The sequence below is a fragment of the Lissotriton vulgaris genome, chromosome 1_1 (assembly GCF_964263255.1).
Source record: "Lissotriton vulgaris chromosome 1_1, aLisVul1.2, whole genome shotgun sequence".
Classification (NCBI taxonomy): Eukaryota; Metazoa; Chordata; class Amphibia; order Caudata; family Salamandridae; genus Lissotriton; species Lissotriton vulgaris.
The window spans coordinates 587,489,188-587,508,997 of record NC_141685.1 but is presented as its reverse complement, the minus strand read 5'-3'; the positions used below and the strand labels follow the sequence as shown (position 1 = coordinate 587,508,997).

General features: G+C 41.2%; 1 protein-coding gene across 1 annotated transcript in view; it reads left to right on the top strand.

Moving 5' to 3' along the window:
- LOC147747519 (vitellogenin-A2-like) overlaps nt 1-19,810 on the top strand; it is a 69,760-nt gene that overhangs the window by 8,053 nt on the left and 41,897 nt on the right. The window contains exons 9-15 of the mRNA XM_086953984.1: nt 6-171; nt 3,265-3,390; nt 4,062-4,280; nt 10,873-11,096; nt 11,207-11,304; nt 17,045-17,169; nt 18,955-19,056. Of these exons, the coding sequence (XP_086810110.1) occupies nt 6-171; nt 3,265-3,390; nt 4,062-4,280; nt 10,873-11,096; nt 11,207-11,304; nt 17,045-17,169; nt 18,955-19,056 (1,060 nt within the window). The remainder of the gene's footprint in view (nt 1-5; nt 172-3,264; nt 3,391-4,061; nt 4,281-10,872; nt 11,097-11,206; nt 11,305-17,044; nt 17,170-18,954; nt 19,057-19,810) is intronic.

Below are 19,810 nucleotides of genomic sequence, written 5' to 3'. Positions count from 1 at the left end.
TTCAGGCGTTGGCTGCTGAATGCAATCCCTGTGGCGGGAACAGCGGAGTCCCTGAAGTTTATTAGGCAGTGCATTCACAACGAGGACATGACTCTCTCTGAAGGCATTCAGGCCATCATGCTCGCCATGCAGTACACACAGGCCGATCACCGCACCCTCCAGACAGCAGCGGTAAGTGCGTCATTTTGGGACTCCATGCGCTAAGCATTAATTGACATGCTGCATCTTGCATTTAGTATGTTTAGTCATATGGAATGTTCACCAAATAAGTAATTTTTTAGCATGGGGACGTTTAATTTGGAGTGGTTTGATGGGGGGGGCTTATGAGTCAGGATCCACATCGGTGAATGTCCTGGTCCCCCATGTGCCCCTCGAATGGCGACAGCCGCACCCAGCAAAAACAGGCACTGTCCTTTCACCCTGGGAACAGTGTTGCAGTTCCTTTTTCCATTTAACATTTTAATTACACTTGGATTCCCTGAGAGTATTTTCCATTTCCAGGATGGTGTATATTTGTAGTTTTGTATAGTGTGTAGTGTGAAACATGTGTGAGTTCAGGAAGAGGAAGGGCCACAATTGAGAGCAGCAAACTGCAAGCCGAACACTGCAAATGTGTCACAGTGCCTGTCAGTGCATTATAAAGGGGTTCTTAAAATATGCTCAGCTAATCCTTGGCCTCTCTGCAGAGCACACAGAGCAATGGCCAGGTGTGGCAATTATAATTGTGATCATTTGCGAAAGCGTGTGAAGGAGGTACACAGCTGTCAAAATACCGACAGGTTGAAAGTTAAAGAAAATGCAGTGTGTACAGTTGGGCGGGTGCAATGTGTAAAAGGGCGCAATTTAAGAAGTGAAGGAAATGCAAGGAACTGTGTGCAGAAGAGAGTTAAAAGAGGGTGCTCAAGAGGAAAGACATGCAGATTGAGTGTTTCGGGAAGATATGAGAAAAATAATGTTAATTTCTCACAAAGAGACTCCAGAAAAGAGTATTGTGAAAAGGACAATGGGAGTGATTGAGACACTGAAAAGATCATGCCCCTTCCACAGACCATAGTAATGTTGAAATCACAGTCTGCTTCAACGCTTAAATTACTTGGTATATATGTGTGTGTGTGTGTATGAATGTGTAAATAACCCTTGCACAAAATCTTCATGATCACCTGTTGTATGTGAAGCCATCAGTTTTACATGTGGTCTCTTTCGTGTCCGTCTAAAATCACATCTAGAGACGTCACTGTGGGTCCTTTAGGGGGATTCTGATTCTTTGTCCATATACTTTAAGATTGTGAACAGGTGGGAATTCCTCACAAATGTCAAATGAAATAAAGTTTTGATAAAAGTGAATATTAGCTATATATTAAGGTCTCTGATGAAAAAAACCCTCTGCTGTTGTGGAACAGTATTTTATGCCACACATATGGAAGATGTAAGTTGAGCAAATTTAAAAATAATGGCCCACATGCATCAATCTCGGCTTTTGCGACTTCTAAATTGCGATAAAAAGCGAATCGCAATTTAGAATTCGCAAAAGCCTATGCATGATTATTTTTTAAATATTTATGCAATTCGGTAGAAATCGCAATTTCTACCGAATCGCATAAAAAATGCGATTTTGAAATTGCGAAATCGCAATTCCCATTCATTCCTATGGGCCAAAAGGCCCATAGGAATGAATGGGAATTGCGAATTCGCAATTTCAAAATCGCAAATCCTGATTGCATTTCAAGGGTGGTGAGGGGGGTTCAAATGAACCCCCCTGCACCCCTGAAATGTATTTTTCGCATCATGTTGCACACACACATGTCCTAAGGACATGTGTGTCCGTAACATGAATGCTTTTAAAATGCATTCAAAGTGTTAATTACACTTTTTGCAAATTTACCGAGTAGTTCAACTACTCGGTAAATTTGTCCCTCTAATTGCAAATTCGCAATTTCAAAAGTATTGATGCATTGCTTTTAGGAAATCGCAAATTTGCGATTTCCTAAAAGCAATCGCATTTTTGGAAATCGCAAAAATGTTGCGAATTCAAAAAATGCTTGATGCATTCCAAAAAGCATTTTTGGAATCGCAAACGGCCGATTTTAAGGAATCGCACCGTTTGCGACTCCAAAAATGCTTGATGCATGTGGGGGAATGTTCCGTTCTGGCGTCAGGGAGAAGCAAGTGGCTCACAAAACCTGCCCTAATTAATTATAAACACTGATACTCATTAGTTATATAATTACTTGTTAATTTGCTTATTTTTATTTGTTTATTCGTATTTTCTTTAAAAAGTGCCAAGTGCTGTGTAGAGACACTTTGAATGTGGCATGTAAAATAGCCAAATAAAGAGATTATAACTATACATATCGCATACAAGGTATACAAGTTATAACACCAACAAGTTCAGCCAAACTGAAAATGCCAGAACGTTGTCAAGATTGTCAAATCACACAGTAAACCATTGTGCAATATGAATGACGGACAGAATACAAAACCATTAATCAGTGAAATATCTATTATTTCCCCAACAAAATGCATCAACAGTGGTTGTCCAAAATTGCTTCCCCTAGACAACTGATTTAGGTGCAATGTGTATGAATTGGAAGCAGTGTGAACGTGACCTATCCTGGCCCATTCCCACAATAGTCCTGTGCACTCACACATGTAATGTGTATACAGGATGTGCACCAGCCCTGGTGCTTTACTTTACCTGATGTACAGACACAGATGGCTGCCTCTGGCCTTTTAGGTAGGAACAATTTGGCTGAGGTCTGAGGATCCCAGGGATGGTGGATGCAGTCATACCGCGGTTTATGACTACGACCTCCCTGCTGAGGTACTCAGGCCCAAGGCACTATCATGTACCGATGCTCCGGTGAACCAAGAAGAGTGGAGCAGAGATATCAAGCAAAGCCACTCAGAGGAACAGTGAGTCCCCAAGGCGGGTTTGTAAAGTCAAATGTTGTAGGAGAAATGAGGGAACATCTGAGGTGAATGAGGGGTTCACCTTGTCGTGTGCACATATTGAGGCGTTCTGCCAGCACCTTTTGAAAGAGCTTTACAAATCTTTGCTCATAGTTCATCATTAAGCATAATATTGTTCTAAACCTGCAAAGCGGTCAGTTCCTATCCAGCTTTTGTTTAACCACAGGTTTAAATGTCTGGGTTCGAGTGTCTAGTCCCTACTTTTCCTTAGAAACCTAATGCTTTTATAAGAAGGGTGTTCTTGACTTCATTTCTCTGGACTGATGGGGATAATCATTGCTCCCCCGTCTGCAGGAGTTTGTGAATGATGCCAGGATTCGGAAGTCTCCAGAACTTTACAAGATGGCAGTGCTCCATTACGGTTCCATGGTCAACAAGTACTGCGCTCCCCGATCAGTGTGTCCTGAGGAAGCACTTGAGGTGAGTGTCTGTAGCTCAGTAAAAAGTATCTGCAGTTAGCAAAATGCAGTGTTATCTCATTCAGCACAGTCACAGCACTGGGAGTTGCTCGCAAAACACTCCTGCCAGAGAGGTGAAAATTCAGTGTTTGGAATTCTAATTCTAGAGTTTACTGAACACCCAAAAACACACGTGTGTTGACATTTATCAGCAACTTACAGGTAGTCTTCTACCAGAAACATGCTTACAAATTATTTTTGTCATGGGCAGAAATAACTACAATTCAATGTGACTGAATAGTGAACTCTACCATCAATCATTAGGTTTGCTCCTCAGAAAGGAAAATAGTTTCAACAGAAATGTTTTTGCTTCATATGTTTGGGTTCAGAAATGTACACCTGTTACATTCCTACATGCAAAAATAGTTATGTTTTTGAGTATTTAAATAGTTCCAAGACTGGCATTAATATTCGCAAGATTTATTTCTTTCAAAATTCCGAAATATCACTCTAAATATAGGACTAATCCTAGTAGAGACATTTTCAGATTGTTGTTTTCCAAGCAGGTTTGCTAGTTGAACCCTAAATTAGACGTGGAAATTAGTTCCCACCTAACCATTCCATACCCACATATAACATAACATTCCTTATTAGTCTGAAAATGTGTTAAATGCATCATGTATTGTGTTACAGCCTCTGCATACTCTCGCTAATGAGGCAGCCAACAAAGCCCATGAAGAGGACATCTCCTTGGCTCTCAAAGCCATGGGTAATGCAGGACAGCCGGCCAGTATCAAGCGCATCCAGAAGTTCCTGCCAGTGTTCTCCTCCAGCGCTTTCCAGCTCCCAGTCAGGGTCCAGACCGATGCAGTGATGGCCCTCAGGAACATTGCCAAGGAGGATCCCAGAAGGGTAAGAAACTACAAGCTCTAGCCAAACCAGAACCTGGATGGTCCCCTAAATAGCCTACTTAGATGCTGAATGCGGTTTGAAGGTCCTGTCTGTGCTTGTTTGTTAACACTGTTAGAAACTGAAAATTAACTGAGGAAGTCTATTTGCTGGCTCGATTACATTTTCCATCCGGCAATACATTAATTATAACATGACTGGGACTTCCTTTCCTCTTGGATATGCATGTGGATCCCCAGGTATAACCAAGCTCCTTCAGGCACAGGGCCCTCGCTTCTGCTAATTATTCTGTGTCTAAAGGTACACCAATTCACCACAACCACATTGATAAGTCTGCAATGTTCACTCATTGTGAGTGACAAGTTTATTCGTATACCAGAATTATGAGTCTTGGCTACTAACACCACTCTTCTGCTGAATTTTGCTGCTGATAAGGTTCGGCAGCTCAAGCTTGCTGAAATTGATCAGGGGAATAATGTTCAGTAATTTGGATTTTAGTACAGTTAGCAGCAACGTTTGCTTTCTATTCTCCATTACCAGGGACAGGGTGTTCTATATTTGCCCTAATGAATTTTGACCAATACGGTGTTGGATTTCATTTGGTACAATAAATATTGGCTAAAAACTGTGGCCATCTTCATAGCAAAGTGGTGCAGTGCAGCGCAGCATGTCACCTTGCTGTGCTGCACTGTGTCACTGAGAAAGGGTAGGAATGTACCGTATTTAATGCATACAGTACATTCCCGTCCTTTCCCCTAGCGCTGCCACACAATGGGATTCGTAGCGTGAATGCAGATATCTGTGCAATATGGTGCAAGAGTTCCTGAGCTGCATGCAGTATAGTTTTTGTACACGAAAGGACACGGCACAAAAACAATCCTTAGAGGCATATTCCTCTATGTATGTGTGCTGCTGAATGCAGCACAGCTAGAATGAGGAAGTAACGAGGAGAAATATATTTCTCCTTGTTACGCCGCTACTGGGGAGGCATATGTTTTTGGCACCTTCCCAGGTTTACCACGTTTGGTTAATCTGGAAATGTGCCAAAAACCATGGCAGTTGTACGGGAATGCCCAAGGAATTCCTCCCTTGCTCAGAGTAATGCAAAGCAGCGATTTTTACTGCATTGCATTACTCCAGATTTTTGAAGCTATTCAAAGCCACGCAAAGTGGCTTTGTGTGGCATCAAAGACAGGATGTATGGTGTACGTCGCTCTTGCACCATGCTGTGTGGTGCAAGAGCGACGCAAACGGGGTCATATATATAGCCCTGGGTCACTTGTAATGAAAGCCAACTCCTCCAAAAATATAGATTACAACAATAATCAGAAATGTAGAGTACAAAACTGAAGACCATAAAAATGTACCTGCCCAAAATAGAGAACTGTTTGAAATTCGCAGATACAGACTGGGAACTGAAAGCAGCCCTGGCAAATTTTGCCGAACCAGCTCCCGTCCGGTGCGCAGTGAGCGAATACAGCGAGCGAGCCCCACCGCTACTAGGGGATTTGGGGGGGTTCTACCCCCAAGAAAATTTTAGATAATGACAGACCAAAATGGTGAATTTTACAGCACATTTTTCTTTACATATTCAATTTTATCAACGTTCAAAGCACAGTAAATAGTAGATCACTGGGGAATCATGCAATTTCGAGGCTGCTGTGTTTTGCACGTTAATTATGGATTTGCTGCATTTCACAAATGACCCATCAACGGCAGATTTCCCTTGGGACTAAAGTTACTAAAAATGCAGAAACGCATGGCAGCACAGAGGAGGGTCCTTCCTAAAGTTTGACTGGTCCCCTTTATGTTCCTTATTTCTGTATTTGGAGTATTAAACTGGTAATAATGAGGTACAATATTTGAAAAAGAAGTGTTTACATGTGTTAAAATGCAAAAATAATAAGCTTATGCTAACACAACATGTGCAGCATTATTTGCCTTTTACTGCCACATAATTTTGTCAACCTAATTCATAAATTGGCCCTACCCTACGTATAATTCCATTGGCCCTGGCTATAATATAACAGTTGTAGAGATTGAATACAAGTAAGGGGATACCACGAGTTCCAGTTTCTTATAAAAAGAATGACATTTCCGACTCAAGCTGAGGGGGGGCAGTGTCCACTCTCTAAAATTAGCGAGGGGACTCACTCCTTCCACCCAGGTCCTCCCCGCACTTGTACTTTGATTCAGGCAATGCCAGCATGTAAGTCAACGAAGACTAACTAAGCGTCCCATGATTCCAAGATTTGCAAACTTAATAACTGAAAGGGGTAAAAGCAATAACTGCTACTGAAAACACTAAGAAAGAGAAAAGTGTGGTAGGAAGCACTATATAAAACAAGCATTGGCATAGCCTTTGGGACCTTATAAGTGTTTAGCCATACAACAGTTAATGTTGTTCCATGAAGGATACTGTGCTGCAGAACTAAATACTTATAAGGTCCCAAAAGCGGGACCTATTGGCCATGCCAATGATTGTTGGTAAGTTGTATTTTGGAGGAAGTGAGGGGGGTTGGATAGGCTGCTCTCTGGCGCCCATGTTAGCAAAATACAGGAAACGTTAACCAGCTGCAAAACCAGCTATGTCCCTACCTCTAGTTGTCAACAAGCCATGAAGCCACGCTGCCTCCCTGTTTGTGTGTGTCTGTTTACACGCACCAGGCAGAGTGTTGTTTGGCACATGGCTGCCAAGGGTCAACTCGCTAGCCAAGCGGAACTGATTGGGGCCGTTTCTGTTTCCTCACAGCAAAAGAGCAGGCCCTAGCAGGAGGCACTGCCACCACCCCGCACTAAACAGACAAGTGCTCATTTGAACAGTGCAAACTCCTTTCTTAGAAAGGAGCGTTCTTGTGAAATAAATCCCGACTGAAATCTGGACAATTAAAAAACTATATCTTGTCTGCTTAAATAATATTTTTCAGCACAAGCCCCAAATTGGTGCTTGTGCTGAAAAATATATTTTAAGCAGGCTTGCTGACCCCAACCTTTGCTCCAGTTACTTACAACAGCAATACACTCACAATCTCACCCCTGTGTCATGAACATGGAAGTGTGGTTTTTTTTTTGCTTCTATCACTACTGTTAAAATGTGCACATTGCAGTCTTGTATAACTCCACTGTTAATTTATCATTTGCACATTTCTATTTGGTGATGTAACTGAGGGGTGTCCATATTTTCAATTACAAGGTTGTCGCTAATGGGTGATGGTGAAGGTTGTTATGCAGAATCAATGGTTTATGCCATCAAATGTCTTGTGATAGCTCTTTCAGAACCTGGCGGAATCTCTGTGATAAATGCCAATGTGAAATACGTATTGCCTGCTGTTTTCCTCTAAGGATGAGTTGCAAAATCAATTTTGTCAATACTTCAATTACCAACTTTTTAGGCAGTACTGAGTGGAGGGCTGCAAGTCTTCATACCCAAAATGTCACTCATTCCAGGTTTGATGGGCAACGATCAAAGACATCACATGAGGTGCTCAAGCACCCAGCACATCGATTTAGGATTTCAGTGAACAGTCAGCTTAAACTTAAAAATATACATTCATATACAATGCTCGTATAGATGCATGGATGGTTGGGTGGGCAAATAGATAGATGGATTGGGGTGTGGCGGAATACACAATAGGCGCAGAGAAGTTAGCTTAATTTTTAGACCCCCTGCAGAGGTAGAAGTATTTTAGGTAGATAAAGGAATAGTCCCACTGTCTTTTCCACGTCTTGAAAAAATAGCTTCTATTGAGTGCTAAAAGACATAGGCGCACCAGCACACACAGCTTAGCATGCATATCGTGATAAATGGACACAAAGGCATTTGTGCATGCATATCAGCAAGCAGACAGAACCCGTGCACACACCTACAGACAAAGACATACTCTGCTACTGAGAGAAAAACACACGTACAGAGACACATTGTAACATACAATGTCCATCTAATAACAAACACTATATTAAAGCATACATGGATTAAGAGTTGAGCAAACAGAGAGGGGGTTGATGGTGATAACACATCTGCAGGCACCTTATGCGCACATGCTGATGAACATGCCTAGAGACACTTCTGCACACAGACCAGCAAACACAGTCAGACAGGCACCTGGACACACAAGCATACATGTACATACGTATAGCAGTGAAAAAGACCAATCAACAGAAAAGTACCTTTGTGCAGAGGCAAACATACAAGGGCTCAACCACGCACAAAAGCCAACAGATAATCAAGAAGACCTCCATTCATGTTGTATGGGTACTTATTCCCACAAACAGTACATGTACCTACAGGCATAATCAGACACACATCATGCACCCATGCACGGAGGCCAAGTCAACAAGTATAGAGGAATTTTTGCACACATGCTAACAGGCGTAAATGCACCTATACACACAGAGAGAACAAAATATAGTGGCAACACAACATCCTTAGATAGAACACACAAAGGTATACTTTCGCTCACATAAAGCACTAATAAGGGTCCACATACAGACACCCATGAATGGTGTGATGGAACACAAAGAGCGATACCATGGATGAAAACATGAATTGACAGCTCAATGGATGTATGCAATATTGGTGCAGGGCTGATGGAAAATAGAATTCAAGGTAGACAAAAGAGTGGATTTTCAACACCCATTTACTCTTTGTAGTCACTGGTGAACGTACTTCTACACGGAAATGGAATGCTTCATGCCTTTCCATGCCTCACACACATTGAAATTATCACCTGCTGTAAGCAACAAACCTCGCAGTGCCCATTCGATCCTTGGTGTACCTCGTGTAAGCGTGTTCAAGTAGCACTGGTAATCAGTGTCTGTATCTCTTTAATAGTAACCAACAGAGATTCCAGATCACTCCATGATGTACCCAGAGAAGACTCAACAGTGTGTGTCTTGGCTCCGGAAGTCAGGGCGGCCAGGCCCGCAGGCCCCGCGGCCCGCCACCCAAGCTGAGACCAGGAGTGTAACTCAACCAGGCCTGAACAACTCAACTCAACTACTCAAGCCAGGCAGGCCACAGGCACCCACCACCACCTTGCTCTGGCAGCCGGCTCGGCATCCGCCGGGTCATGACTCTTCTGCCTGGACCCTGCTCAATGTCACCAACAGGCTCAGCAGGCCTCAGCCTGGCTGCCCTGCTCACAATAAATACACACTAAGGGGCCATGCGCAAGTGCGCTGCACCTGGCCTGCGCAGAACCGGTCCGTGGATTAAACAAAAAGGTCTAGGCCATGGCCCTCCATGTCCCGGGGGAGGGGCCTGTACGTTTTGTTTTATCCCGGCACAGAATCTTGCAATTTGCAAAAATGCAAATGACTGTACGCCGGAGTCCGGACACAGACAGACAGGCTCTAGAGTGACTGTGAGTGTGACTCTCTCTGACTCAGTGAGTGACTCACGGGCGGGTGGGCGGCAGCAGGCAGGGGCCATGGAGTTGGACAGGCAGTCAGCAGGGGCTAGAAAAAATTCAATTATGGAGTGCCTGAGGGGCCTAGAAATAATTAAATTAAGCGGTGCCTCTCTCACCAGATGTCGTCATCTCAGTCTCTGCTCTGGCGTACTTCTGGAATGCTCCGTGACCTGGCCCCAGTTACCGGTAACATGAGAGCCCCAATGCGCATGATCACCACCAGCCACCTGAAGAGACCGCGTAGATGTGCCGCGTGACCTACCCACCCTATTAAATGGTGCACAGTGTGCTCGCATGCCATTATTTATGCAGATTGCAGAGAGAATACAGAGTTGTGTTTTTTTTTGCCCTGCACAGAGCAAGGAGAGATGCATGCAGAGAGTGAGTTGCTACTCGTAAACTTACTTCTCTGATTTTTATTACTGACTGACGCTGCCGGTCCAAAAATCGGCCCCAGAAACAAAACCGGACCCCTGCCAAAAAAATGGCCCCCACCCCATCCAGGCTACCGGGGGACGGCCCGGTGCCCGGCTTTGCCAGTCTGGCCCTGGATACAGCCTAGGACTAGGTACATTTTGCCTTCTCCCAGCCCAAACATGTTTACTGGCAGTAGTATCGAATGCATTTATATATACTGAAAGTGTTTAATTTTTAAACCCACATTGTTGTGTATTCTATTTAGCTATAATTTCCCCTAGAACGCTCTACACCACTGGCTGTTAAAATCATATTTTATTTTTAAATTCATAGTGCCAAATCTAAGCGGCTTTTCCCCTACCTACCTCACTGTTATTAAGTGTATTTTTTAATGTAGGGAACATGGCCAGACTGGAAATTAAAACAAACCCAAACAAAAATGTTCACACCAGCCTCAGATGCCTGGATGTCTCGTCCAGTGCAGGGCGACAAGGGCATGCTTGGGTCATGGCAGCCAATCTTGCTGAGAAAGCAGCCTCTTGACTGGCAAAGATTTTTTGTTAGGTGTGACTTACTACTAACTAGCTCCTGAATTTATAATGTGACATCTACGCATGGGTATATTTTTAAATCAAACCCACTATGTCTGAATTTTTGTGTTACTAATCATCCATTTTGTTCATCAAAAGACAACCAAGGCACTAAAGACAGCTAAACCTTTATAATCAAAGTCCATCTCTAGATGATACAATTCTTTCTGTCTACAGGTCCAGGACATTCTGCTCCAAATCTTCATGGACCGCAGGGTTCGTTCTGAAGTCCGCATGGCTGCCTGCGTGGTCCTGTTTGAAACTAAGCCCAGCCTTGCCTTGATATCAACCATTGCTAGCGTTGCAGTGAAGGAAAGCAAAGTCAACCTGCAGCTCGCAAGTTTCACCTACTCACACATGAAGTCATTGTCCAAAAGCCGATCCCCAGAACTCCACCAACTGTAAGTTGGGCCTGAGCCCGGCCTCTAAATTGGCTACTTATATCAGAGGTTTGTTACTGTGGCTGGCAAATCTGTTCCGGTAGTGACTATTTTGATGCTCATTCTTTCAGGGCTGCAGCCTGCAATGTTGCTATTAAGATGCTCAACCCAGCACTTGATCGCCTGAGCTATCGTTACAGCAAAGCTCTCTACGCCGACACTTTCAAATGTGAGTAAAAAAAAGTTGTGTTTTTTAAAAGGATTATTTATTTGCTTATGCAATCAAAATCAGTTTGGTTCATTGTGTTGTTAATAGAATAACATCAATTTCACATTTTTTAATGTTGTTATGATATGTAGCTGCACCTGAAGGGGAATGAGCGGTTAGATACACTGGTACATGGATAGAATTTGGGACAGTGTTAAGTGAAGCCTTGGGTGAGTTACAACAGGTTCCTACCTACTTCACTCTTTCACTAAAGTGAAAAACCATACTGGCAGCGTTTAGCACCTCAAATTATATGCAAGTGAAAGCATATATGTGCACCATGGTTTTTGAGGTGAACTTACTACTTTAGGGAAAATATGCCATCAGGCACACTAACTGGTGTGTTACTTGGTATTCCATAGCATCTGTTGTCTGGAAATCTGCCCTACCCTCTAAAAGTATTGATTAAAGCAAAAAGATATTTTATGTCCATCAAGATTTCTTCTTCCGTGAACAAAACTTGTGCTGAATTATCATTCACCATTTAGACTGCGAGAAAAATTCACTGACTCGCCAGAAAAGGCAGAGCCTATTAATGTCCTTTTTTATTCAGAAAATTACAGAATTTCAACTTTCCTACTTCATACTCCCCTTTATCTAAGGATTTAATTTCGAAGATTCTGGAAAGCGTAAGTCTTCTTCTTTAATCTGTGAAGGCTACTTATAAATCTGGAACTTCTCCTTCAGGCAGATCAGCCAAAGCCCATTTGAGATCCTTCCACAATTCTTCAAAAGCTGGTCAATTGTTCTTTAGCTTCAGGCATACTTCTTAAAAACCAGAGGATGGCTATAGTAGTAGCTCTTTTAAGTAAGCCACTTTGATCCAGGAGGTTTGGGAAACTTCATCCTTTAGCCAGTATTCCATGGATGGATGAAGAAATCTTATACAAAAGAACTTTTGGCTTTTGGAAGAAGATTGCATTATAGATCACTTCCACTTCCGTTTTTGACCCACCAATGCACCAAAGCAGGATGTTTGGGATACCCTAGCTTGATGCTGCTGATAGTTGATGTGTCTCTTCTCATATTGGTGTACTTCTTTGTGCTTGCAAGCAGTGTTATTCACTTGCCTCTTTAAGGGCATTTGAGACACATGATTGAAGACTCAGATTTAGCCAGTTCTATGATCTGAGGAGCCAGCTGTAAAACATAGTAACTAAAGTGCCCAATACCAATAAATCCATCATTTTAATCACATTTGACAGCACATCAATAAGTAATGAAGCAATTCTAAAGAAATCTATTAGGCTGAAGTGGTGGCCAATGAGTTACAGAATCATTTAAAGGTACTACAGGAATATTTAAGAATCAAAAAAGCTTAGGAAGCTGTTCACAATAAACAAAGGAATCCACCCACCATGTTGATGATAAACCTGCAAACCTTAGCATTCTAGCAGATGCCAACATTCTCTGGAACAGTCACTAGATAATTTTTGCTGCTTAGCAGCCGCTCAGCTGTATTCATAACTTTAATAAAAACTAACAGTTACTATTTGGAAATCATGCTACATAGAGAAACTTTGCTGGTTAACATGTTCTAATACTGAATTGAATAAAGATCAGTCAATGCCAATATCTGCATTAGTTTAGAAGAGTGGAACAAATGCAGAGTATATCCAATTATGATTCCTTGTAAAATAAGCACAGTCTTGTATAAATCTTGGGATACGCTCAACCCAAAGCATAGTTGCAACAGCCTTAGTTTAAAATGCGTTATAACTTTCAGCCAGATAGGTCTGGGATTGTAAACACTTGCATGTATTGATTGTCATCCAAGCATTGCCAGTGGCATAACATTGGCCCGCTGGGTCAGTCGGTGTGGAGGGGGGGGCTAGCCCTCAGAGCAGTACCCTTGGTCTGGGATCAAAGCGGTAGGTGGTGGGCTGGGGGTATCAGCGGGGGCTTCATGTACTTTGCAGGGGGTCTCCCTCAAGTTTCATTACACCGCTGAGTATGGCTTCTTTTTCTTACTTTTTTCCTTATCATTGAGAAAGGTGTTCTGATTCACTTGTTTATTCAGCATTGTTTTAAAGATGGTATATGGGAGGTTTCCCCTAGAGTGTCTGCCTGCAAATCTCAGAGCACAACAAATCATGGGCACTCATAGGTATCATTTAAAACACATATAAAGGATATAAGTGGTAAAATACCACACGTCATTTAATGCTATATTCTTGTAAATCTCAGCCTACCATAACAATTGTAATAATCTTTCTCAAGTTCATTCAAAAGGAGAAAATAGCTAAAGACATTTCAATCATATCACTGTGAATAAAAGCAAGTGCACACTGTCCCCGTGATCTTAAGAACCACAAAAAAATACATCCAACAAATACAAGTGTTTCTTTTAACAAAAACATTTTTTTTTATAAATGATTATAGTCCATAAGCCCGCTCAAGGCTATTTGTTGTTTATGTTTGTTTGTTGGTTAATTGTGTCAATGGCCAGAAAGGCAGCCTTGTCTGATCCGGACAAGAACAATGGGGGGAGCGTCTTTTGTCTGAGTAATCTTTTGCCACCTTCAGTGGAGGAAGGAATGTAAAGAAGCATGACACCACCCTGCCGTTAGGAAAGTATAAAAGGCGTCACTGTGAATGATAAATAACAATGCCTTACCCAGGGGCAGGAATTGAACCACTGGAAACACATCTCATTGGTCGAAGTCTGCTTTTAGTGGTGCTGTGTCTCTAGATGCAGCTGGCGGCAGGCTGAATGGCAAACAAAGCATAAAGCACTTCAAGTGCCACTGTTTTGCAATTACTCCAAGGCCTCATGGGTTTATGGATTGCTTGTTTATCTTAGTGTGTGCAAATCTCGGAGGGCTGAGGTCATTGCTAACTCCAATATGCTCATGGATCTCCTTCCAGATGTGAATTTCTACATTGCACCGCTTCTGCGTGCCTCAAGGAGGATAGGCATTTGATCAGTGATGCCTTCTGGAACAGAAGTGAATCTTTGTATTGAGATACGTTATAAAAAAGACCCACATTTACCGGGGAAGGCTATAGAGCCAAAATATAACACTGGGATGAGCTTTGTCACACACATCAATTACAAATCATGGGTTAACAAGTGATTTTTTGAGTTGCCATTCCATCTTAAAGCAGAGGTGTTGCTGTCCTTCTGCAACGACTGGGTGTCCTGGCTTTTCAATTACCTATTATCATGGTCTTCTGATTGCACAATATATCCACAGCCTTAATGAATTATGGAGTCTAGACACCACTTTTTTCATTTATCTGCACAGTGTAATTGAGCAAATGCAAAAATGCATATGGTCAGTACCCAGTGTCTTAAACATATCTGAAGCACACCTGATACAATCAAACCCCAACATTAAGAATGCAAATATTTGGGAGTGGGTACAAAATAAAAGCAGATGAGCATTGAGACAAATTTGTTGAAAAACTGCAGAACAATCTAGGTGCATATCAGAGGTGTTTGCTTACTTGTTAACACTGCACAATCACAAATTAGGGGCAGCACCCAATTTTAAGGGGCAATCATGAAAAGCCCTTAGTGATTTTTTTTAACTTTTCTGATTTAAATCTACATTAGCGGTCACTACTAGAGCCATAAAATTAGACTGTTTCTCACAATAATCCCTATCAGCTATGTGCACTTAAAACCGCTTAGATATTTTTTGCGCAGCACTGGCTACAAAACAAGGCTGGCAAGAGGGTTTAGTGAGTTAAACCCATGCCCTTTTGAAAAGGGATCATCTGCAGGTGATAAGATTGAATACTGGTAAAGTCTGCTGAGCTTTCTCACCTTGTGAGGTCGGTATATTTACTACCATTATGATGGGTAATACTAAAAATATTTGCAGTGCTTATGAACAGCAGCAGCTTGGCATGAAGCGCTACATGAAATGCAAGCCATGATTATTAAACTGAATTCTAGTGTTAGAAGCAACCTTTCTATGCTTGGCTGCTGAGATCTTACACAAGACCGATTATTGACTATTTAGTGATGCATGCATGTAGTATTGAATTAGCCCATCATTTTCTACAGGCACATCCAAATTTATGAGCTTGGAATATTCATCTATCTAAGGCTCAACCTTGTAAGGGATGTTGTTACACCTCAGAAAATGGTGTTGTTTTTAGATTTGTACTTGAAATATTTGACTGGGGAAGATGCAGAACCATGATCAATCTTCTAAGACGATTTGAAAGTTAGATGAAGGATGTATGGTGGGTCACAGTACTACCATTACCCTATTGGAGTAGTGTTATAATCTACTTCTGCATTTCCCCTTGCCTATGTAGCATTAATAAGGATAAATATTATTCAACTAGAAGACTTTGTTTTGGAGCAGCACTGTTAAGACAGTGCGCCAAGATTGCTTCGGATTTCTTTTCTCATGTTTCTAATAAGACTAGATGCTGCATTTTATAATTTATTGTATTGCAAGTGTGGGTCTTGCCACATCAAAGAACATGACCATGGGGTCAATCTCACCAACTTAATTCCAACAGATCATGGTAGAACGGGAATCGTTCTATGGGCGGAGCGGTATCAATGCTAAAGGAGTACGACCTAGAGAGGATGCACAGAGAAAGAGGTTCTTTAGCATGAGTCCACTGTGGAAAGATGAGACGATTTACATGTTTCTGAACTTGGAAGATTGAGACCTTATTTTACATCCCGGGGGTAGCTTTGAGGAGGGGGTGTGTGAGGTGTGATAACTCACCAAATAAATACATTCTTGGCTTGGTAGGTGATTCTGAGGGCCCTGGGTCAGGTCTGCTAAATCTGTGTCGAATTTTCTTGTCACACAGATATCAGTAACATGTTTTAACTTGCTATTTTAATCAGGAACCGAAATATAGTTAAGTCCAGATTTACAAAGATTTTGCATTGAGGTAGTGTCACTTTTTGACGCAGCCCAGGCACAAAATTCTATTTGGTATTTAAAAAGCTGCACAAATGTTGATTTGCATGGCTTTGTAAGAAAAAATAACACAGTTCATTGTGCCGCCTTGCATTACTTTGCATCAGGTTGGCCTTCTATGGGTAGTACATGGTCGTTCCAAACAATCACATATTGAATTTGACGCAAACTCATATTTATATAGGCTCAGATTTACAAATATATTGAGTCTAAGTAAAGCCCCTAATGTTCATTTGAGCTTCTTCTTTTTGCAAATGCACACCATTGCAATTACCCATCAGCACATTCAGGTCCTGGGTATAGACTTGTAACCACAACCGTATTTTAGTAGACCCACAAGCAGTGAGACTATAGATGTTTGTAGCACTGAGAATGTAATTCCATACAACCTAGTTACAGCTTTATCAACTAATCTTCTAGCCATGGAAAAAACGCGTCCATGAGCATGTCCCGAGAAGATCTTTTGTGGGGCATTATTTATCATTGTATTGGTTCTTCTTTCAACCTGCATAATTATCTTAGAATTTGACTTTTGAAATGTCGCTATGATTTTAAATCTGTTACTAAAGATGCTTGAAAAATATTTTACAGTTTTATGTATGTATGTATGTAGTATTTGTCTATTGATACCCTAGCCAAAAGGCTGTGAAGTGTTATGCTGAGTTTAGTTTTTTAATTTGCAGAAAATAATCTGTTGAATGTTACACAGCCTGCTTTGCATGTACTTGACATACACTTCAAGTCAATATTCTCTGTAAGCATCAGAGGTTTTGTTTTATCGAAATGTTGTTGTTTTCCTGCAGATCCTCTAATGGCAGGAATTGGTGCTAATGCCTTCATGATCAACAGTGCAAGTACAATGTTGCCCGTACTTCTGCTTGGGAAATTGAGAGGATACTTTTCTGGTGCCGAGGCCGATCTTCTTGAGGTATGGTACAAACCAAATTATTGATCACTCACAAGACTTACAAAAATAAGGGGCTGTAGAACTGTGTAACTCTGCTTTGCTTACCTCCACTGTGTTTGATCTTCAACTTCCCAAATCCTACAGAACTGTGCTAAACTAGTATTACAGTCACTATCATTCTATCCTCAATCTTAACATGTAATAGCCAATTGTAATCTCTTCTCCATATCCAATCTTACTTTATGAAATTCTGATCTAGCTAAACCTACCTCAGAGGATCCCACCTTACCAGATCCTACCTTGACCTAAAATTCTCTACTTCATTCTATCTTTCAAATTATACTCTATTCTTGACTCTACCCATTCCGAAAAAATATTACACTAAACTGCATGATCATCCATTATTGGCTGATACATTCCCCAGTCTTAAGCTATCTAATTTATCTTACTCAACTCATCTGACCTAAACTCTACCTAAAGCTATCCCCAATGCAATCTAAATAGATTATACTCAATTTAGCTCTGGCCTTCCAAAACCTCTCCTCCTAAATCCAACCCTATCCAATTCAACTTTACAGAATCCCACTTACTTGGTGCTATTTTATCACATTACAACTGACCTGGTTGTATTATATCTGACACACCTCTATGCTGTCCTTTTACATAGAATACCATCCTACATGGCAATATCCAATTCAGTCATAAATGAGCCTACCATACCCGATATACTGTACCCAATTGTACTTACCAAATCTGACTGACCATGAACTAACATGTATTCTTCCTGAACTATTCCATCCAATTCCACCCTACACTACACAATCCTACTATATCTTACAATGTTTTATTCTACCTGATGTAACCTTCTTAGAGTATGCCCTATCAGATTCCACTAAGCCCAATCCTGCCATTCCCAGTCCTAGGCTGCCAATTGTATGGTTTAAGACTCACCACTATCGAGCCTTCTCTTTATAGTTCCACTCTATGCTACTCTGTACAATCATTCATCACCAGATTTTCCTCCACAATCCTCCCCTTATTTATTCCACACAAAGCCAATCTACCATACCTGCTTACACCTATCCCTACCATTATCAACCGAATGTACCCAACTTGATCAGACCACATCAGATCCACACCTATCCCTACCGTTATCAGCCCACATTACCCAATCAAGGTAGACCATAACATCTGGGGGGCCATCTACTTGATGCCAGCCTTTCAAGATCCCAATGCACCCAATAATCATATATTGATTGTCACTGTAACTAATCAAACCCAATGCAATTGTACACTACTTAAACCTACACAACCAGATCATTTATTACACGATACAGCGCTATTCAGATATAACGTACACCACCATTCACCAACCCAAAACTTACCTTATTTAGTTCAACTCTTTCTAAGCCTTTCCTATCCAATTCTACCTTGATCAAGTCTTACACTACATGGTCTCAGACTACCAAATCTAAATCTTAACAGATCCCTCCAGGGTTATCCCTCCCTCCTTCCCATGTCTTGTGTGAGAAATTTTGCACAACCCAGACGGATGCAAATATTGTTAGATAAGTTTCAGTCCCATCCTTTCAATAGGCATGAATATTAATCAAAACATGAGACATTTCTAATAGCAACCCTTGTACTTTCCAACATTTCATATTTTTAAAACTGTTCTATAAAATATAGCCTTGGTAAATATATTGATGATAAAGTCTGCTTACGTAACATATCTGTATCTCAGTATGAATTATTTAACAGAAACTGTATAAACATTTTTGCATATATTTTCATATGTTTTCATAGATTGTTGTCAGAGCAGAAGGTCTGGAGGAAACGCTGAGAAAGCAAAACATCCCATTTGCTGAATATCCCATGCACAAAAAGATAGGACAGATTGCAAAAACGGTAAGTCATATATTCAAAGTTTTCACTGAATATACCATATACATTGTTATAGGTTAAGCTTAATTGAAAAGAGTGTGTATGAGTAGTCTATGCTTGGGTATAGGCATATGGGATAATCAGCCTTTCATGTAAATAGTCTTTGGTTATATGCATTAGGTAGAATTAAGTGTTGTCTTAAACTAGCCAACTTACTTTAATAATCAAGTAAACACATTAGCAAGGGTCTGGAAAGATAATCTGCAATGCCATGTGCAGGCTGTGTATCCTTTTGCAATCAAGGCCATCTGGACTTGTTCTAAAATAAGGAAGAGAATGTCGGATCATTGTTGATTACCAGTGTAGCCGGTATTTTTGATCATTGAGTACAATGTTTCTCACAGTAATGTGGGTACCTTTAATTGAAATCTCCCACTTACAAGTACGTGGCTCTTTTCTTCGTCTTGCAATTTCAGGCTTGGCTGTCTTTCCTACTGGTCCAGTATTTGGTGCAATAATACACCCAAGAAAGTACAGATCCCCTTGAGCCAGCCAAATAGCTAAAAAAGTGGCCCACGTTTCTAAATCAGGCCTGTTTTGAGCTTGTAAAGAAACAGTGTATGAGTATTTTTTTTATAAGGTTGGGAAACTGCAGGCATTTGTGTTTGCCTCAGGCAAGCTATGTGGTCATATCAGGGGAATCAATAGTAAACCCTAGCCCACCTGGTCATAAAACAGGCCAAATAAACTGCTGTAAAAAAAGCCCACAGACTGATTG